The sequence below is a fragment of the Pezoporus wallicus genome, unplaced genomic scaffold (assembly GCF_028554395.1).
Source record: "Pezoporus wallicus isolate ANWC-B61680 ecotype Strahan unplaced genomic scaffold, APGP_CSIRO_Pwel_v1 contig_3365, whole genome shotgun sequence".
NCBI lineage: Eukaryota > Metazoa > Chordata > Aves > Psittaciformes > Psittacidae > Pezoporus > Pezoporus wallicus.
In genome coordinates, this window is record NW_026640883.1 from 3,184,004 (window position 1) to 3,206,797 (window position 22,794).

General features: G+C 40.8%; 1 protein-coding gene across 4 annotated transcripts in view; it reads right to left on the reverse strand.

Moving 5' to 3' along the window:
* The window catches only part of SORCS1 (sortilin related VPS10 domain containing receptor 1), a 291,565-nt gene that overhangs the window by 43,932 nt on the left and 224,839 nt on the right, over positions 1-22,794 (reverse strand). For all 4 annotated transcript variants that reach the window (XM_057420911.1, XM_057420910.1, XM_057420912.1 and 1 more), the window contains exons 10-16: positions 17,594-17,740; positions 10,921-11,023; positions 10,512-10,588; positions 9,193-9,284; positions 8,159-8,266; positions 7,016-7,133; positions 5,294-5,424 (exon numbers count right to left, since the gene is read on the reverse strand). In XM_057420911.1, the coding sequence (XP_057276894.1) occupies positions 5,294-5,424; positions 7,016-7,133; positions 8,159-8,266; positions 9,193-9,284; positions 10,512-10,588; positions 10,921-11,023; positions 17,594-17,740 (776 nt within the window). The remainder of the gene's footprint in view (positions 1-5,293; positions 5,425-7,015; positions 7,134-8,158; positions 8,267-9,192; positions 9,285-10,511; positions 10,589-10,920; positions 11,024-17,593; positions 17,741-22,794) is intronic.

The window sequence follows — 22,794 nt, forward strand, 5'->3', positions numbered from 1 at the left end:
AAAAAAGAGTGGAAAACTTACCAGCAGGGATTGTTTCAACAGTATGAAGCAGACTATGTTCTGGCTCTCACTGATGATAGTTTTACCCTGACCACTTTTACTGGTTTAAACTGAAATCCTACTTGTTTTAGTCAAGTAGGACTGTAAGTCCTTCTCTGTAATTAGAGACAGATATAAATTCATTCCAGAAGTTCTGTATCCTTGCTCAAAGTACACAGTAAATTCCCTTATCTAAGATTATGGAGACCTCATAGCAGCCTTCCAGTATCTGAAGGGGGCCTATAGGGATGCTGGGGAGGGACTCATCATTAGAGACTGTAGTGACAGGAGACAAGGTGTAATGGGTTAAAACTTAAACAGGGGAAGTTTAGATTGGATACAAGGAGGAAGTTCTTGACTGTGAGGGTGGTGAGGCACTGGAATGGGCTGCCCACAGAAGTTGTGAATGTTCCATTCCTGGTGGTGTTTAAGGCTGGGTTGGACAGAGCCTTGGATGGCATGGTATACTGTGAGGTGTCCCTGACCGTGGCAGGGGTGTTGAAACTTGATGATCTTAAGGTCCTTTCCAACCCTAACTATTCTGTGATTCTATGATTTGCAGCACAGGTAATAATCAAAGGAAAAGAAATCCCTTAAGGAAATCTGCACTTTGAATACAGACCTGACAAACATAATGTCATGGAAGAACTGTAAATCCATGTGAAATTATTAAAATACTGTTATTTTAAGATGCAGAAATAACAAGTCAAGTCAGATGAGTGACTGCCACACTCATACCTTCTAAAAATCAAGACGTGACTTAACATGCAACCACAGGACTTCCTCGACACTAACAGCTTCACCTTAACATCAGCTATGCCAGAAACTGAAAATGCTGCTTGCTATTTTGTATGCTGTGCTTTCTGAACTTTTCAGACATTGAATGGGGTGAATTGAGGTTTTTGTGATTCCAGTCACCTTTGTTCTGCAGTTTCCAAAAGCACTTGTGGAAAAAAATAACTCTGGCCACAGCTGTGGAAAAGTCTTACCGCCTTCTTACTCTTTTAATACCATTTTCTAATACTGAACTATGATGCGAGTGTTTATTTGGGGAGCTGTGCTTCCTTTCCAGTTCTACAGGATCTGACACGGGATTTATCACAGAGAAGGATGGAGTCAGCTGCAGTTTGAATTATGGATTGATGAAGACATATGATTATAATCACATAAAAGTATTTGGAGTCAACCAGTACCATCTCATGTTAATAGGGACCCTAAAATCCTCAGAAACTTTCCAGTAAGTCCATGCCTGGTAGAAAACTAGGACTGTAAAGACGCAGAGATACACTGTAGACTTTGCATGGTGAATCTGCGTTTTCCACAAGCTTTCAAAATGAACTAAAAATTCATTCCAAATTGCTATTCATTAGCTAACCAAGCCTACCTCAGTGATAAAACAAAGATAGTTAACCTGAGGTACAAATGTATGTGTAATTCAGAACTGGTGCCTGCCTCACATGATGAGAGGCAACACATGAAGCCAAGAGAATCTGATCACATTCTGCCTTCTGCATCCCCATGGTTTGTCAGGACAGTTTCTCATGGTGCAGGACTCCAGTGTTTTAGCATAAAAACTAAACCTACTAGGCAGGCCTCATTTAAGTGTCTCATTTATTTAATACAATAGAAAAAGGGCTAGCCAGATCCTTACTGATATCATCGGTGAAATAAATAGGCCTGATTCTCAACTGCACTAAGGCTCCTTTGTGCCTCTGTGTCACTAGAACCAGTACCAAAAGGCTTATACTTCCCACAAAGGTGAGATATGGGAATACCGATAGAAGACGCCCTCAGCATTAATGACAGTGGGTTCAGAGGGAATACTGGTAGTGACACTACCACTACTGAAAGTTTCTATTAAAGGACCTGGGAGACAGGTAGCTGAAGAATGAACACCACAAAACACTTCCATCTGTGTCTAGGAAGTGTTTCTATCGAAGAGATATTGCCGTAATAATGCTCAAATGGTGGGAAGGAACACAACGTAAGGAACCTGGTAAATTAATGCTTTAATAACACACAAGTAGTGGTGTCATCCATTTACACAGATCAATTAAATGAAGAACGACTTTCTCGTTTCTAGGCCGTTGCTAGGACAGATTTGCTGAGGGTTTCCGCACAGTTCCACTCCACCCTATTCCTGAAGCAATATTGCCCTCTGGCTGCGAGCCTCAGCCCTGCATGGAGAATAAATACCTGCGGTTCAGCCCTGTCTCCCCTCTAGTTTCGGTTCTAGCCTATGATATGAGATGTCTACTGTCAGAAGAGTTCAGGTTCCCAAGGCTGGAGAGACTACAGTGATTTCTAATGTCACTCAGTTTTGTTGCTATGCCCTTTTATCTGAGAGAGAACTACCATGGAATACATATTAGAAATGAACCCTGGAGTTTTATGGCATCGCAAGGAGAAAAAGCATTATAAAATCTTTATATCTTTCATAACCATCAATTTCCCCCCCGAACTGATAAAAAAAAAAAAACACTTGCAGGATTAACAGGAATAACACTGTTGTTTTGGGATTGGTTTTTTTTTTTCCACTTCACCTGACCACACAGAGATCTTTTGTTCTCCAAGCTCTGACAAGCTCAGATAATTTCCTCCATATAAATTTAGTGTTTAAAAAGCAAAGAAAGTCCTGCTCTGACAGAGGCAGGGATTATTGTCATCTTTGATTCTTTATACAATGCCAGGTCCTGTAACCACTGAAGTTAATATAAAAAGCTGCCCAGTTTATTTCAAGATTGCAAAATCAAGCGCAGTCATCTAAGGGGCTTCTCTCTGCCTGGTGGATACATGTCCCCTTCAATCTCCTTCAGTTAAAAGCCCTGCCCAGCAAAAAAAATAAGGGAACTAGAGAGTTCAAAAGCAGTGCTGAATTGTCATGAGTGAGGACGAGAAAGTGTTTCTTCCTTTTGCAGGAAGGACCCCACAGAGGACATACTTCCACAGCAAGAATTCTTTCACTGATTTTCGTCCAAATGCCTCTTTGGACCATATTCTGTGGGGTGCATTGGCAGTGAAGCCTAGTGCAGAGTTCAACAAGGCAGGCACTGAGTGCTACAGTACAGCAGAAACTTTGCATTTCTTGGGACAATAAAACTGGGCTGATAAGCAGAATTGCTTTTTTCTTGCCATTTCTTTTCTCCTTCCTTCGTAAACCTCTGTGTTCTGTTCCCTGTGGCTTTTCTGTCCTTCTCAGGCAAATCTATGTCAAAATAGCTCCTGACTTTGTTAAGTAGATAAATAAGTGATGAATATTGCTGGTAAATATTTCTGAACTGGATGCTTAAAACAAGGTTTCGGTCTTTTTTTCCCTCAGAAGTGGTGGGAAAGGAAGTTGAAATGGATAAAGTAAAAATCCAGATCCGAGGACTGCAGGGATAACGGAGCTCAGAAAGAATTGGAGGGGATCAGTACAGTCTGCTCTAAACCAAACCTGATTCCATCAGAAGGAGGAAAGCCCTCCTAGGTCAGTAAGGTTTTCTGTCAGTCAAGGCAGCACAGAAACCTGCAGTATTTTTGCAGATATTTTTCTCAGGCAAATCTTTAACAAGATTACTTTCATCAAAAACTCCTAATTCTGCTTCTTACAACAGATTTGAGGGGTCTTGTTGGTGCATGTAAACTGTGAGAATCTGATATACAGCCCCAACTATCCAAGCTTTCTGTTAGAGATTCTCTCACAACTCAGCAGACCTTTTGGAGAAAGCTTCCTTAAAGTGAATGTAAAAGGCAGAAAAGCATGTTTCCCCAGTAAATGTCACCATGGTACTTTTGCTCTGTACCTAGCAACAAAGGTTTGTAGTAACAAAGCACACAGTCAAATTTAATTAAATAAAAACATATATTCTGGAAGGAACTTCTTTTGATCAGAAGTGTTTCAAGAGTGTGCCCCCTTACAAGTGTAATGGGTTTAACCATCATGAGTCAATCCCATTGGTAATTTTACTGAGCCTGGCCACGAACTTGACACAGCTTTGTACTGTATTCTCTACAGGAGGGTCAAAATCTTTAAGGAATGTTATTTCTGTTCATGTGGGTTATTTTCTGGTTGGCTATCTTTTTTACATTGCGAGAGGTATGTTATACGGTCGAAATCCAGGACCTTTGGGCACCTAAATGATGAACTACACGCAGAACTGAGGTATCTTCTCCCTAACAACGAATGCAGTGGAAGATGAGAAAATCATCAGGAAACCATATTCAGAGAATCAGTGCCCAAGTATATTCATTTTTTATTCTTTGGTGCAAGAAGGTTTACTCTTTTTGTCACATGGAAAAGCCTCTTGTGATTCTGTGATTTTATACAGAATATTTGACGTAATTACGGTTATGGGAGGGTAAGAAGGTAAACACTGTGGATTTCCATGGTCCTGAAGTGGACTCATATAGCAAGAAACAACATATTTGTGAGATGAACCTCTTCAGGGTGCATGCGACAGATTTTGGGTTTAATTAATAACATGGCATAGATCTAGCTGGGTGGTGAACAAGGGGTTTACCAGCACTGCCAAAGAGCCACCATTTCTCTCTTCTGAGATACTCAGGACTGTCTCAGCATTGGAGAAAACAGCTGGTAGAAAGATTTCAATAATGTGGTTCCCTGCTTTTTTTTTGTGCAAATTGCTGTGAGTCGGCAGGAATCTTGAAATGAAACTAGAAGCTGAACATTTCATCACGCCATTCATAGCTCACCAATGGACTTCATTTCCCACAGCATACAGCAGAGAAGAAAATGCTTCAGGAGGAGATTAACCCAAATCATACTATCAAAAATGGTGGACCAAGTATAACAAATTACCCTGGAATTACCTAATACTTGATATCCAGAAGCTGAAGGCCTATTTTGCATATGCACGTATTTACTTTTACACATATATACATATATATGCGTGCATGCATGAAGAATTGCTTTCATTTTGTACACACATTATATATGTCACATCTTGCACACTGCTTTCACAGCCACCCCTGGTCATTGCTGAGGTTAGATGTGCTAAATGGACCTTTTACCTTAATATTGCACAGAGCTCAGATGTGACCTGGAAAATGGTGAGTTCAGAATCAATTTTGTGGGAACCTTCACAAATTACAAATATCTATTCCACCTTTCCTTCTTTTGACATACCTGGGGAGCAACCTATTTGGCCAGTTATACACTTACTATTTTCTACTTTCTGCAAGCCTATAGCCTCTCTAGTGAGCTCTACATCAGTGTGGTATAAGGCACACAGTTCTTGTGCCCATTGCTCACCAGTCAAAATCTGCCTCTGTGCACACACATGGCTCCGAGGTCATAGCCCCAGCATATTTTCCTTGCATGCATTTCTTCTCTGACTTGCGCTTCTTGTAGATCCTTTTTGCTCCCATGATGCAAGCTTCTCCCTGGAAACAAAACCAAAAATATCTCTCTGACACCCACCAGGCTATTTGTATCACCCCATTTTGCCAAGCCTGTGCAATGGGAGCTATGACTCAAGGGAAGAGGATGGGAAGTCAAATGCCATGTCAGTACATGGCACCTAATTAAAGCTACTGAAGCTTTAACTGAAATTAAAACGGCTTTTCCGATACACACTAAGAAATGATCTGAGGTTACTTACGTATCTGATTCAGTTCTGAATTTGCTCCAAAGCCAATGAGCAATTGATCCAGGCCCATTTCTCATTTATAGATTAGGTTTCACAGCAACTGAAAACACGGTATGATCCCTCTGCAATCTGAGACACAGAGCAGGTCTATTTCCTTGGCCTGATCTCTGGCAATAATTCTGTTCAGCAGAAACTAGTTATATGTGTAAATACTTTCCATGGACTATGAGCTCAGTTGATCAGGGTATGATTTGCTATGTGGATGGAGCGATGACTTTTCACTCTTATCCTCAGTTCTCTGCTAAATATTTCCATCAAGGGAGCAATGCTCAGCCTCGCAATCTCAATGGAAAGGAAATGAAAAGGCGCGAGTCCACAGCAGCCTTCCTAAAAATAGTTCTTAAGCTGAAAAGCCAACATCCTCAAAAATATACAGCAAAATCCTTGGCATTTTTACTTATGCAAGCACAAGAAAGCGAAAAACAAAATACAGTGGAGTCTCACTTGTTACCTTTCATGCTGTTAAAACTGCTGTCGGAAAGAGAAACTTCTCATGGTTTTGATTTGCCCATGAAACAAAAGGGCCCAAATGGCAACTGGTGTAAAAAGCTGTGCCTCCTTGAACTTCAAGGAAGCTGTACTGATTTTTAAAATCTAAAGATCTAAGTCATAACTGGTATTTTTAGTGTGGAGTTGTGCCTTGTGTGAGCAGCTAGTCTGAGTCAAGCTACTTTCATTTCATATTCATTATTAAATTCTTGCCCAGCAAGATATATACACAAAGATAACCTTTGATGATATAAATGGATGTTTTGCTTTAGACTTCAGTGGAGCCTTTGGTGTTTATATAACCACAAAATTTGGGCTATATTTTATTCTAACCTGATATAACGCAGGCCATTGTGTCAAACTTGGGGGAGCTCCGAAGGTGCCCCAAGGGAGGTACAGTCACTGTGCAGAGCAAATTACCTTGCTGGGCACTTAAGAAATGGTTCTGGGAGTGATGCTGCAGCTGCATCCACAATGCAAAGGACAGGGCAACAGAAGGATGGAGGGAAGAGCAAGGAGGTAAGGATAGGGAAATTGGATGAGAGATGTAGGTATGAAGGAGTTCAGAACTCTTTCAGTGGCAGTGCTTCTGCTGTTGTGTTCTTCAACCCTGGACAAGTCTGAGCTAATTGCCTGCATTGAGAACAAAACCCAGAAGACAGCTGTTCATCCTTCAGAGCTCAGAGAGTGCAATCTGAAGCCAACACAAATGAAAGAGACTCATCCAGTAGGGAACAATCTGATACACCAAACAGGAAAAGACATTGGATCTGCTGATCTTTAACTGTAGGATCGTTAGCTACTTCATGGCAGATCCCACCCTCCTCGCTTTTCACCTGGCTATGGAGCTGCCAAGGCCTGTAGTCCTCTTCGCCACATCTCCGATCAAAAATGGACTTGTAGTCTACTTTCACCAGCTGCCACTCTGAGCGGTGGCTGAAATGTCCAAACACTCTACAGAACACAGCAGAAATGGCATACATTAAAAGGTAGCACCAGATGGAGTCTGATACTGACAGAGGTACAGTCACCCACATATTTCTAACGGAGACTAATTCCTTTAGGAGTGCCACTGATTTTCCTTGACTGATAGAGTGAAACTTAGGCTGCTAAATATCTACAAGCCTCTCAAAATTTGCATGTAGCTTTTACTCTGTGGATGAAGATCCTCCCACTTATGTCAAGATCCAGAATGACCATACAGAGAAGACCTGGTGTGGGGCTGGACACAGTTATACCTATAGGAGTGTGATATCTCAATTATAAGCATTGGGAATCCCTTCCACACAAATTAAATTCAGAACCTGAAGGGAAAATTCTTCATACGTTTCCATGAACTCAGGTCAGTTTCTGAGCCACATATTCTGTTTAGTTCAGCTTGGTCCATTTTTTACAGACAGAAACTGAATTTTCCTCCTGTTTTTGTAAACCTGATCTCAGGTAAAATGTCACAGTTTCTGGCAGAGTGAATTCAGCTTTATTCAACATGCAGAACTCAGCATACCACGCTGAAACTAAACATAATTTTTCATGAGTTGCTCCAGGCAACATTTTGTCATTCATTTTTACAAAAGAATGTCTTTATTTTTCTGTGTCTCAGGTTTTGGTTGTTTTTGTTTTTTTTTTTAAAGAAAGTAGCAGCAAAAACAGAGTTATAAAAATATCCCACAGTTTCTCTTTCAAATATTCATCTGTCAAGAGTAACTCTGCTTTAAATCACATTCAATATGAGGAGTCAGGTTTCATGCTGATAAGCTAAATGATAATGTTTTGCAGCTTGCAAGGAACCATGTTGTCATTCTTTCAATCATATCACAGATAAACATTGATGATTTAGCAACAGAAGACTGCATGCTGCTGGCTTCAGACTGTACTTGGTTCGGTCCCTAACCAAAAAGTCTATTATGTTACAAGAAACCCTCATAAGATATTTATGATGTACTTCCAATCAACAGCAGCACAATGGCATGCTCACTTACGTCATGATGAGAGTTTCCTCTCCAGGTTCCCCTAAAACTCCATCTACAAACAGTGGGAGGGATGTGAAACTGTACTTGCTCCAAGATCTCCCTTCATCAAAACTTAACCTAGTGGAGAAAGCAGAATTAATGTCGTCTTTTCTTATTCTCCTTCTACTTTACTTGAGGAGACTCTCTAGTCTACTACAGCTGCTACGGAGAAGTGGAAAGCAGGTTCTATTCTTGGATACTTCATTTGTAGTCCTTTAAAAAACTATGGCTTTGGGAAGCATCATAAATCAAAGCACTGATGCTTTTAGGGCAAAATGTAGCCTAGGGCTGGTATTTTTGATTTTTTTTTTTTTAATAAACCAAGTGATTTTGAGCATCTTATTTTTGGGTCCCCAACATAAGACATTTTAAGGAGGTTAGATTACTGGAGCACAAGATCTTTGCCTCTTTTGGGCAGCAGTCTTCCTGGTGGTAGGTCTAAGTGAACGCCTAGAAGTACTCATCACTTCTTAAGATTTGGGTCTGTGTGTTTCAGATATTGATATGACACCAACTGTAGCAGAAGTAATTAATGCCTAAAAGCACAAACTGTATTTACTTACCGCAGTAACTCAAGAGTGCTAACTAGTGGGGACACTTTAGTGGTTTTGCCTATATAGCCCTGAATCTATTCAATGAAATTCTGGCTCTTAAGTGCTGCCTGCCACACAGAAGACAACTTTATCAATAATTTTGAAAATAATGAGTTCTTTGGTAACTTAAAAAGAGACAAAGACATAATCCAGGTACGTATAACATAATCAAACTCAATAAGCCAAGCTGTGGTAAACCAGGGAAGTTGTAGATTTACATTGATAATATCTCAGATCTGGGTGAGTTGAAATTGGAATTGCTGGGATTTCTTAGCTTTGTCTGCTTTTACTAGTATCTTAACTGATATCTTCTACATTGTAGCTACAGAAACTCTGAATACAGTCTAACTGCCTACTTCCTGGCACCTGAAAAGAGGTACAGCAGACATTCAGCACACATGGAGTCATTACCAGAGATGTCTGATAGGCAGAGATGTGTGTTTCATGGCAACCAGCACTCCACCTTGATCCAGATACAGAACACTGTGCTCTTCCTCAAAGATCTGGGGAAAAAAAAAAACATATATTTGAACCTGTTTTCCTTAGTGTCAAGAAAATGTCATGGTTCTTTAAGTACAATCATGATGGAGGACAGGTAAATGATAAGAAAATTACAAAGCAGGACATTCTGTATCGAAACAGTTCCTGGGTTTTGTTTTTTATTGTTTGGTTCTTTTTTTCCCCCTCTCTGCTTCAGAGAAAGTTAGAAAAATGAATTTTTGAAAGGATCAACAATTCCCTTTCTTTCAGTGACAGATTTATGTTTGAAGAACCTCATCTGTTTACACATATCTGGCCTTATCTCACATAAGTGATGTAGATGGAAAAATGAGGGCTGGACAAACATTAAAATAATGAGATTTTTGGCATATCAAACATTTAAAAAGATCTGGTCCTCCTGTGTCTTTTCTGAACTGACTTTCTGCAAACATCTGCTCTAGTTCATATAGCAGCATTTGTCTGAGAAAGTCACTTTCTTTTCATGATTTGATACCCCATCCAGAAAATATAAATCACAGAACTTCCTGTTCTAAGGATAAACACATTAAAGAGCAGCAATGCTTTTTTAACAGGTGTTATTCCACTGAATATTAGGAATTTGATTTAACTTCATCATCCAGTCTTTTTCCACAATTAACAGAGAGAGATGTAGCTTCAGAAAAAGAGGAACTGAATTTCGTCTTTTTCTCCATTAGCTTAAAGCAAGGCAACATAATCTGTTTATATGGACACTGAACTTTGGACAACTCAATTTAGGTGGCCCACCTAAAGTGAGCTGTCCAAAGAAACATAGAGTGGGGGAAGGTAGACCAGGGTAACTGCTGATCTTACAAAAGTATGATAATGGACAAAGAGAAAAATGGTTTGATAGGTACAAGGGATGTACAGCTGTAAAAGGAAACACATTCTCTCCCCTTAGTATTCATATTTTAACTAATTCTTTTAGCTAGAGGGTTAAACTGAAGTCAAATTCTGAGAAGAATTATAAAAATACTTTTCAGTTATATGAAGTCTAACAACATATCCAGTCTTTTTCCTTTGAGTACCTTTCTACCTCTCAGAAGGGAAGTTTACCCTTTTGCAAAGTTTTACAAAAAGCTACTATGAACCAAAAGAAACAAAAATTAGGAAAAAAAAATTTACAAAAAAGAAGTAAAAATTAGTTTGAACCTACTTTGATGACAATTTCCTATGCTTATGATTTAAATCTGTGATTCTGTGTCATTTACCTGTCTCCAAGTGTTCCCAGCATCAGAAGAAACAAACATGCTGATGTCCTTGTCTGATAGTTCAGTGCCTATATTACCTGTAAGATGAATATTGATTAGTAATGCTACACTCTAAGAAACACTAAAATTAGCAGTCCAGGGGAGTAAATATATGTATTTACCTTTTGCAGTTACAGCACTTCTACTTTGGGGAAGTGAAAGAGGGGGGGAATGAAGAGAAGGAAAGGGAAAGACTTTCATCTTGAAGAAAAAGTATATATGTAAAAGATCCATTTGGTAGGCTGCCTTCCTTCCCAGTACCTGTGGTGTGACACCCCAAGAGCCACTCAAAACCCCCCACACCCATCACAAACACAAGATTTTGTCAGTGTTTGCACATTATACCAGGCAATCTTTAAACATTTCATACCTGATGCTACAATAATACTGGGGGCAGTGTCTCGGCTGGCAATGTTTCCTGAGGTATAGGGATTCTCTGAGACCTTCAGGTGAAGATGAAGGGAGCAATAGGGCTATGGAGAAAGGGGAAATAAAAGTAAAAAGCAGACACAACATGAAATGCATGCCCATATTTCTACAGGCTTAGAAATATAGTGTCTTTTTGTATTACTTCCTAATTACTGCATTCACCTCTAGAAAGATAAAACCATTGTCCTGGTTCTGTTGCAAGAGCTTTGTTACCATTTTCTGATGCAGCCCATTCCCACTGGGAAATCGATTCACCAGGCTGAAACTCTATCACAAGGACAAGATCTTTGAGGCCAAACCAACAAGGGAGGCAACATGGCTTGTGAGGGCAGGCAATGGTAATGACTACCTAGCTCTCCAGGTGGCTAGCTCTCTTGAGAAGCAAGCAAGGCTGCAGATATGATCAAGTGACTCTCAGAGCAGCAGTGCTCAAGCACACAACAAAAAGCAATATAACCCTATCGGTATGGTGTTGAGTGACCATTAATTAGCCATAAGAAACAACTTAAAGTGGACAGTGTCATACCATTTCCTGACTATTTTTGACTTATGACTTCTGCACTGCACTAAGAAAAAATACCAGGACTAGAAAGTGTTAGTTTAAAAGCTGTTTGAAACAATGCTTCATTGCCCCATCGGGATGTGACCTTTGAGATTTCAAAACAAATACATCCATGGAAACCTCACCTGTTATTGATTTTGTATGTCAAATACTAGATAACAAGACTGGTATAGAATAAATGAGCTGAGCAAGAAGGTAAGACAGACAGGCAGATTTCCAAAATTTTCATTACAATTCCCTCCAGATTTGTAATGTGATGATTTCTGAAAATTTCTGATAATTTTTGCCTTCTCTTGGGTTTTACTTTCAGCATTTTTTTCTTATAAACCTCACGAAAAGCTTTTAATGATATATGCTAACGGAAGGGAGGTGGAAAAATACCGACAAAGAACCTGAAACAAACTGACCCAGACGAGGGGGACATCAGACAGGAACACAAACACAGCAAAGCCCATGCTTCACCTTGCACACCTCTCCCAGATGACCAGAAGAGGCTATGCAGAATGACCCACATGCTCCATGCAGGCAGGTCTTTTTAATACCAGCTGCCTAAAGGCTAGGTCTGCAGCCCCTGAAGTTTTGTGGGTTTCCTCTGTAGGAGACCAAGCCCCACAGATCACTGGAGGAAGACCACTTATCCATCCTATGTCAAAGTAGGTGTCTATGAATCTGAAATGAAAATCCCCCAGTGGAGAATGGCAGGACTTTTTTTTTTTCTGGCAAAGACAAATGAGGGTGGTGAAGAGGGATGAAGTTCTCACTTATGTGAGACAGGAAAAGGGGACACAGTTTGTGCAGAAGGGAATACAGCCTGCCAAGTGGAATGTACTGAGCAGCCTAACTCTAGCTGACAGTCTTGTGAGGGCAGCCGCTAGAGCAGCCCGGGGGCGCAGGGAGGGAGTGGGATCCAAATCGAGCTGACATGCATGCAAAAAGTGGAAAAGTATTTGCAAGAGCATGAATTCTTCCCTTTTACATTTTAATACATTGTGAAAAGACTAAATACAGAACATATTTTTAAAGCTAACATATTCCAAGTCCAGTTCAGCATTTTGAAGACAGTAGCTAATGGCAGCAACTCAGCCAATTCCCCACTCTGACAGAGATTAGACCTTGCTCAACCCAAATCTTTGTGCTACCAGAAGTTTTCTTTCAAATTTGTCTCATTTTGCAGACATAGTACACAGAAATGGAATACATATCCCAAGCATTAAGAGCCAGGTCACCTGTATTTTTAGTGGTATGACTTCTTATCGGTTGGAATGCAGTTTATAGTCTCTAGTGTCAAGTGGGTATGGTGTAAAAATAAACCACTCTAGCCAAACACCTAAAGCTACTGCCCATGGCATCTTGTATCGTTACTGTGGAAGTATTCTTACCGCCATCCCTGATGTACACCTTCTTCATCTGTGTCCTTAAATGGCTCATCAACAAATAGTTTTCCAGACTGGTTTGTACTCCTCCTTTAGCTCCCACAGCTTAACTAATATACAGATATCTCAGCTTTGTTTTTTAGTATTTCCATGAATTGTCTTTATTCCCTTTGCTATTACCAACAGGCTACTGAAATAGTTATCATCAGAATCACCAATTTTGGGTTTCCCTGTCATTGTTCAGCACCCAGCTGTGCTAGCTGATGCACAGACACCAAAGGAAAGGCAACCACTGCCATGGAGCATTTAAAACCTAGGTAGAAGGTAAAGCATGAATGACATAGCTCATTGCTCTGCTCACTGGCATAGTTCTTACAATCATGCTGGTTTCATTACTTGCTTTCTAGCGTTTTCAGGCCAGCACTTTTATGCTCCCCTCTCTGGAGGCTCATCAGTCCTCAGTAAAACTCCTCATAAACACCCACTTCTTTGCTGCTCTGCAAAGCACACCTGAACTGTCTCCAGTGGTGAGACATGCACAAAAGGGCTATTAGTGACTGTACCTGATCAGGAGTGGCGCAAAGCATTAGAACACAAGAATGATGCTAGACACCATTCCCAAACCTAAGGGTAGTCACAGTATTGTCTCACCTGCAATAGCAGGGAGCAATGATGAGAGATAAACACTTCCAGGACAGATATTCAAAACACCTCACTTAGATGCTTAAATTATTATACAGCAGATGGCATAAATGCCCCCCTCCTTATGAGAAATGGGTCTTTGTCCTGAAATCCTTGTAATGCAAATAGACAAGAATAACAAAATGTGGGAAGGAATAAACAGATGCCTGGAGAAGGGAGACACACAGAAAATAAGTGACTTGCCCAAGGTTCGCATAGGAGATTTGAGACAGCCTAAAAACTGAATCAAGATTCTCCTGAGATTCAGCCCTGTGTTTTAACCACAAGACCACCCCTGAAAGCTAATTGATTCCATCTCCTAGAGAGATGCCCATAACTTTTAAGATAGAGCTATTCCTCAGATAACCACATCACAATACAAGTATCAAAGAAAACTATCATCTTTGGTGTATAATACATTGGCAGCTGTTTTATGATGATTAAGTTTATTCAGCTTAGAAAATATATAAACAAGAAAAATAAAACCTTGGGATTATGTAGAATTTCATTTTCCCCTCTAATCTCATTATTCATAGCCATCTCACAAAAAATGCAAAGAAATTCTTTGAGTTGCTTTGAAAAAAGCACCTCGAGCGTACTGTCAGTAGAGGGAAGGTTCCGTCTGGCTTGCCTTGTGTTTCAACCAGATTCTCTCTTAACCTCTTTAGCTGCCAACTTAGCTGCTATGTACTTATTTCTGCATTAACTCTCCCTTACTTTAGGTTTAAAGACCAGATGCACAGAGGACACAGCATTACACTAGCAGGCTGGGGACCATCCTGTCACTTTGGCATATCCCATTCTGCCAACAAGCTGGAACATATGTCACTGCTGGGTCCCAAGCTATTGCTAGAGACAATTATGCTGAAAGCCAGCAGTGTGTGAGAGCATTAGTTTCTGCCATGGAGTAAGGCTGGGAGCTAAGCTAGATGTACAATGGATTATTAAGAGTTCACTTAGCTATGCCATAAGGAACAGCAATAAGTAGTAGATAAAGGAGCTGAGGTAAAGAGGTAAAACTTCTGGTGATGCAGGGGTAGACAGTGTGACTAAAGAGGTGAACGAACTTTGTGAACCGTTTAAATACTATATCTGTGTCACACGGACAAGAAACAGAACTGCTCCAGAGCAGGTGACAATTCCTCAGCAGAACACTCTTATGGATCCCTGACTTATTTCCAGGACTTATTTCCTGACATCTATTTCCAGTGTTTTTGTTTAAAAAATAGCCCTACCACTCCCAACTTCCATGTTCTCTATCATTTCTTGAATTCTCACATTCCATATTATGCCTTCATATTCCCCCACTATTGGGTGAGAAAGCCAAATCAGATTTTTAGTTAGCTTGGCACTCCTTTGCAGGGCTGTTATTTTACTTTGTGGTTTTGATGTATTTTCTGTACCTGTATCTTCCCTTTCTCTTGCCAGCAGACTGCCTGTTCCTGTAAAAGACCTAACAAGTCAGTTTAGTTCCGATTTATGTATTTGCTTTCTTGCAAAGCTGTAAGGTGGCCACTGGAGACCCTGTATGCTCAGCTGATGATCCCTGCTCTATTAACATTCCACTAGTTTGTGACAACCTAAGCAGCAAGGAATGCTTAGACAGGCTCAGATCATGAAAGAGGCCTCTTGCCTGTTTTACCTGATGTTAAGGGAACAGGAAAAATAAACGGGGCTATACATTCCTCTGGCCTTATCACAGGGAAGGGCTAAGTTCCTTTACACTCTCCTTCTGGAAGGGCAAAAGCTGAGCTACACATTTTAAGTCCACTGACAATTTTTGCCTTACCACCTTGAAATCATGGACCCATTTCTACAGATCCCCAAGGACCTGTGACGCCCACCCCAGCCTAAGTCACTGAACATTTAAGAAGCGGTCACTTTCCCATGCAGACAGGATGGCAAGTCTACATTGGGCTTGCACAAGTGGAACAATTCTCAGAGCAAGTACATGGTTGCACAGGGTGCAACATAAAAACAAACCAGTGTTTAAATAGTGGTTGTGCACAGTGGAACTACAAGGATATAAAAAGAATACACAGAGAACCAAGAGCTTCTCTGTGTCAGTTCTCACTGTGTCCCTACAAATGCCCACACTGCTGCCACTGATCATGACTCCTTGCCTGGGTTGTTCAAGTTTACCATCCTTAAGGAAATGCCAGCTCATCCAGGCATATCTAATTTGAAATGAAATGAATTGTGTTCTTAGGTGCCCAAGAGTATAGTAGCAGATACAGTATGGATAGGAAGGCTTAACGGAGCTGTAATGCCCTCTGTCCATAAGAGCCATCCAGTCCTGGTTTATACGCAGTCATACAACCACTTCCACTACACCATGGATAACTACAGTGAGAACATACCTTGTCCATAACATATGCAGTACCTGCAAATGGCTGGTCCATAAGGACCCCACAGAACAGTACCTTTGGCTCATTTCTAACTACAATGGCTAGTCATAGCTCTCTTGATCAGTGCACAACAATACAAAGAAAGACCATTTCTCAGAACTCAAACTTCAAATACATGGAAAAAGAATAAAGTTTACTTTATTTTACCTGCTTGAACGGTTTTTATTTCTTCTGCCCTGCCAGCTCCTTAAAATATTACACTATCATAATATATAACAAAAATCTTGGGTTTCTGACAAAATCGGTCATAGTTTGACAAAGTCAAGGTGTGGGGTTTAAATATGTTCCCTTGAGTCAAACTTGATCACAGCCTATTTGAAACACAACAGCTTTTACACATAGGCCTTTCCAAAACAATTCAGTTGTTTTGTGTGTGCAAAGTTTTCTGAATGTCATCTTTTTGGTTTTCAACCCTCAGATTTAATTTTAAAAAGCTCTTACAATTTTTAAAGACTTGTCAGAAGAAAACAAACCCAAACAAATTTAGTCATGTTCTGAAATAACTCTTTTGTTTGACCTGCAGTCCTGCCTATTAATTTTTTCATACTGGACAGAAAATGAAAGGCTTGCATCTTGGCTCAATCAAAAATCAATTACTTGCACAGCCTTCAAATATCAAGTTATTTATTCGTTGCTCTTACAATAATGCATGGGGTTGTTAAGAGATTAATGTAGCATTCATCTACTCGCCACAATGCACAAAACATAATGCTGATTCAGATTCTAACAAGCTTGCAGCCTCAACATGAGAAACATTTTTTGGGGGTTTGGTTTGTTGGTTCTTATTTTTTTTTTCTCTGATGGAGAACAACATGTGGGTACAGGACTGCAGGAGGAAGAGCAGTCTCAATAGTGCCCCTGATTCTGCCTGGAATCATATTAGAATTTGTGTAACATAAAAGCTATCGAGAATCCCAAAGTCTTGGGTTCTTGCTATTATTCCACTAATGCGTACAGATTATATCAGCTGAAAAACATGTCAAGATCAATCTAAACTTTCTAATTTGACAGACATCTCCAATTCTATTCACACTGCTTATATTTCATTTTCACTCCTGGAAACTGTTAGCATATAATGATGATTAAAGACTCGTCTATATGTGGATCTATATTAATAAGTACAGATACAGATACCATATACACCCAACGCTCACTTCTGAGCTCTGAGAAAATGATAAATATTAATATTGCCAACAGAGTGGCCTGAAAGAAATCAGAGCTCTTCTTTCGTTTGAGCCTGCCTCAAGCTATTAGGACCTTGAAAGTTCCTGAGCTACAATAGCTCACTCCTCCCATCTAGTGTCCGGAGAATCAACTGCGCAGAAACAGCATCCAGCTTTACCTGCTGTTTAAGCGGAGACCATCCCTTGGGCAGCAGGAAGCTGACCTACGGTGCTTCCAGAAATTTAATAGAATTCAGCTAAATTACAATGCCAGCTCTTGCAATACCACCTGGCAGAGCAAACCTGATGCAATGCACTTTTAAGATGCCGTATTTGCACACTGCTGCCCTCTCCTTCTTGCGTTACTTTGTTGAAAAGGATTGTTCTGGGATGTTGCCACCACCCAAGTTCCCCCCTCAGTACTTACCAGGAGACAGTGAACAGGGTTTCCTCTCAGATCAGTGTTTGGAGCCTGCAACAAACTCCAGTCTCTCCCTTTATTGTAGGTGATGAAAGTTTTCACTTGGTTGTCAATCTTCTTGTTAGCCAAGAACATCCCCTTTATCCCTGCTACCTAGGAAAAATTGACATGGCTGAAAAATACATCAAGCCTTTGCAGGTTCTGTGCACGTCTCTTTTGCCCTGTCAAACCCAACAGGGACCTGATGGCTGTGTCAGTGTGGTGGATATCAGGGCAAGAATTGCCAAGGAACATCAAAGGAAGGCAAACTGAGGTGCTAGGGACAAGATAACACTATCACAGGTGGAAAGTTCACAGATGGAAAAGAAAACTTATATTTCAGAATCAGCATGGGAACATGGTAAGGTGTCGATAGAATTATCTGTAAAGTGACAATCTCTCAACTGTCTGGGCATCCTTTCCCCTGAAAGATACAATATGCACAGGGCAACTATTTGTCTCTTGCACTGACACAGGAGGAAACAGAAGCAATTTTGGCCTTGCGAAGAAATGCAACACATACATAAACTTGCAGTTCAGTGCTACTGTTCTCATACAGCCTGCTTAAGACATTTCATCTAAGGATCCCAGTGTATTTCTTAATTGTCGGCGTTTAAATGGGATAACTAGGGGCACAGAAGTATTTTTATTACTGCTTCATATTTTGAGGAAACCAAAGCACTGGTGACTCAAGCAAGGCCACCCAGAATGATAGTGATAGAGCTAGCAATGAGATTTATTTTTCCTGGTGTTTTACCCAACAGCTTTAATCCACAGACCTGCAGGAGGATTTTGTAAAGATGTGATGCTAACAGACTAACACTGGAACCAAGCCCAGAAGTGTCATAGTGGGGAGAAAAAAAAAGTCAACCTCATACCACAACTCACACTGCAGAATGTTCCCTTCTTCTCAGCACACTGAAAATCAGTAGCCCAATAGCTACTGCAGCTTGTGAATGAATTTGTTGGGCTGTCATTCTGCGATCTGAGTGCTGCAACAAAAAGGGAAGCAAAATTGGGAGAAGGAGGGGGGAAACAAGAATTTTTTTTGTTTCCAACAAGTCTGTTCAGTCATCCACCTAGAACTAGTGCACAGAATTATTCATCTTTTTATCTATACACATGCTTACTTAGATGGCGTTACACAGCAAATGGTTACACAGCAAATTTGGAGCTTGTTCCAGCTCAGCTAATATAATTATGTGTCTGGATCTGGATGCTACAGCTCCCGGTGAATAGGACCTTATTGCTCTTCAAGTCACAAGCTGTGGGACTACCAGTGTACAGTGCATTAGTACAGTACACTGGTGTACTCATTCTGAATAGCAGTTTCCTGCTTGAGCAATGGCACTGAATTTCATTTGAAGTTATTTAAAGTCTTAGACATGACTTGTTATAAAGGGCAGTAGTCTTTAAATTAAGCAGTTAACTAATTTATTGTCATTAGTAGCATAAAAAGATAATATTTTCAATTTCTTAGCTGGATTTGTCCCACCCAACCAAGTATTCAGGATTTGCTGTAGTCGAAAGGCACCTTAAAATGATGAGGACACTTTGTCTTCAAGTGATACTGCATGGTAAGACAGGGCTGGAAAAATAACATAGTTCTGCCTTTACAACCAGAGGCCAGAGCCTATAGCTCCATTTGTACTTTGTTTTGCTGTTGTCCTGAAATAGTTGTATTATATAGTCCCTGTGAAATGCTGGCCATAAATGATTAAAGAGCATTTTATATATCAGGTGATAAATGTGTTGTGAAATCCTGTGAATCTTTCTTTTTATGATTCCAGTCAAGGGCTGAGACTCAGATTCCTTTCTCAAGAAAGAAAAGTGTAAGTTACACTGTCAGTCTTGGACAGCTTTATCTTAAAAAAGAGACCGCACACACTACATGTGTTTGTGTGCCCTCAGGTGGAGGAGATATTCCTATTGTATATACACAACCGTGATGCACACAATGATCTGTTTATCCTCGCTGTTTGAACAATCACAAGAAAGGAAGACTCATGAAAGTAAGTACCTGACCACCAGTGGTCAGAAAGAAAAATACGTTGTCAGCTTCCACAGAGGCACTGTAGACAGTCCTCACCACCCCGAATCCAATGTGTGTGGATACAAATGCTGTTGACATTTTTAGAAAGATTCATGCAAGACACTCAAGGACACAACTCAAAACACATTCTTCATTCTCCATCATCAACTTCGTACGTCAAACATATAATTCTTATCCAAGAGGTATACTGCTAAAAAAATAAGTCCTAGAGTGATAGGCTTATATATCATAGCTATAGACACATCTTCTCACAGTCTGTTATCACTTCAGGCATGGATTCCCATAGGCAGGATTGTCTTGTGGCAGACCAGTTCAAATACAGAGCCAAGAAGAGCCATAGCACATCTCTGGAGAGGTGCAGGAACTAGAAAAGGCACTCAGACCCAATGGCCAGTGATTTCTCACTCTTCCCATTCTCTAGGAGGTCATTTTTAGGACAGCCCTTTTGTGACTACAGACCCACTTAATGCTGAGTCTAGTGTGCTACTCATGAAATATTACTGCAAAGAGGTGGAGAGAAGAGCTATTCTCATACCCTGCTCTGTCCAACATGCAGAGGGAGAATAGCGGTCTCCCCATCCTCTACAAGGTCCAGCAGCAGAAGAGCTCACACACTGACATAGCAACTTCTGAGTGAAAGGCTCCTGAAAACTTACAAGGAGAAAATGATGAAGCACCATGAAAGAGTCTCTATTTTCTTTTCATGTCCAGTGCAATTCCCTGAGCAGCATTGATCAGATTTCTTTTCACAGAATCACAGAATGCTTGAGGTTGGGAGGAACCACCAGAGGTCACCTACTCCAACCTCCCTGCTCAAGCAGAGTCACCTAGAGCACATTATTCAGAATTGTGTCCAGATAGCTCTTAACTACCTCCACAATCTCTCTGGACAACCTATTCCAGTGCTCAGTCACCCTCACAGCAAAGAAGTCTTTCCTCGTGTTCAGGTAGAACTTCCTGTGTTTTTAGTTTCTTCCCATTGTCTCTCATCCTGTTGCCTGGTACCACCAAGAAGAATCTAGCCCCATCTTCTTGTAGCATATTTCTGCATACTCTGACAACATCCCTATATTCATGCCAACTAGTCTGTCTGTGCTTCCACCTCCTGTATATCTCCCGCTTGCGCTTGAGTTTTGACAGGAGTTCCTAGTTTATTCATGCAGGTCTCCTGGTCCCTTTGCTCGATTTCTTGCCCATGGAGATGCACCATTCTTGAGCCTGGACAAGAGAGCCTTGAATATTAACCAGCTCTCTTGGACTCCTCTTCCCTGTAGGGCTTGTTCCCATGAGATTCTTCCAAGAAATTCCCTAAAGAGGCTAAAGTTAGCTCTCCTGAAGTCCAGGGTTGCGATCTTACTTATAGCCCTGCTTCTTCCTAACATGAACCTCAACTCCGTGATCTTATGGTTATTGTAGCCCAGGCTGTCCTCAACTTTCACATCACCAACCAGTCTTTCCTTGTTTGTTAGTATATGTTCCAGCAGCACACCTCTCCTTGTTGGGTTCTCCATCACCTGTCTCAGAAGGTAACATCAATGTCTTCCAGGAACCTCCTGGACAGTTTGCTCCTCCAGCAGATGTTAGGGTGGTTTAAGTTCCCCATGAGACCCAGAGGCTGTAATTGTGGGCCTACTTCCAGCTGTTTGTAAAAGGCTCTCTTCTCCAGGCTGAACAGCCCCAATTTTATCAGCCTTTTTTTCTCTGGTGTCTCCTCAATCTTCCTGTTCTAAATATACCCCTGTCACCATGGAAGGACTAATTTTTTAATCTCTCAATTTTGTTTTAATTTATCTATATTTTTTTTCTTTCATCTTCATCTCCATTTACTCCTAGAGCATTCATCATTTGCAGCAACACTACTTGGAGAATCACACTGGCTGGCTTTCTCTTCCCTTCTAGCTAGAACATCAAATTTAAAGGAAGGCTTGTGCCAGGTTCAGTATCAGCCAATATCTTTCTACCTATATAATCAGCAGATATGATGCTAGAAGTCCGATGCCATCGATTTCAATCCAGGTTACTGTGTTCTGTCAGCTTAATAAAACAAAACAAAGGTGGTAATTCCCCCCCCCCTCCCCAGGATGCAGGACACCGTTATATAATGCAGTAAAACTGTTTCTCAAGCTGACAGTAATAAGAGCCAACAGTTTTTCCACAGGCTGCCAGTGCTGCAGAAAGATTAATAGTAAAAAGCTCCTGAAATGCCAGTGCCCATCCTCCTACAGTTCATCTGCATTTATGTATAACACTTGGGCTCTCTGAACAATTCAAGGTGTTTCCAAGTAAAGGACATCTGAAAGCAAAACTATACAGCAGAGCTAATATTCAGATGGTGATGGGGAAATGATTTATTTTCAAAGGAACTCAGTCCTGGTTCATGGCCCTTTTCATGGTCAGAAAATCTGTGGAGGAGACCTCAAAAGAGAAGCTGACCCTCCAAAGAGCAGCTGAGGATTGAGTTTCTACTTAGCTGAGTGCCATCTCCAGAAATAAAACAGGCAGCAGAGCAAGAGAAGTACAAGGACACATTAAAACTCTTAGGATCAGCTGTCATAAAAACAATGTATATTGTCCTTCTTACAGGTGAGCTCAGGAAATATGTACTTGCTCAGCAAAAGGCACAGGGGTAAAATGGACATCAAAATGGGGTAGGACAGATTCCATGCTCATGGGATAGCCCAAGAGGGTGTATCTAAAAACCACTTCAGTTCCCAGAATAGTCCAAGCTGAGGAAAGTGATAGAGTCAACTGAAAACTGCTGTCTCTCTTTACTTCTAAACCAAGAGATTAGGCTGTCAGAAGTGCCACAAAAATTGGACAATGAATCTATTCAGAGTGTTGGGAGCTTTCAGAGCCATACGCTGGACCAATGTGGGTCAGCAGGATTTTGGCTAAGAAAATTAAAGAGCTCCTCTTAGGCACTGAATGAACTATTCCACTACATCTTCTGATACAATACATATTCCATTGCATGACAGATCCATGAGCTCTTCCTCACCTGGGGATCTATAGGAGAGTACAGCAGTTAATCTGTTCATAACATTAGGCTGGGCCTAAACCGAACACCTGTGAAAATCTGGCCTTGAAACTCAGCTGATAGCACTGTGGCCTAAAG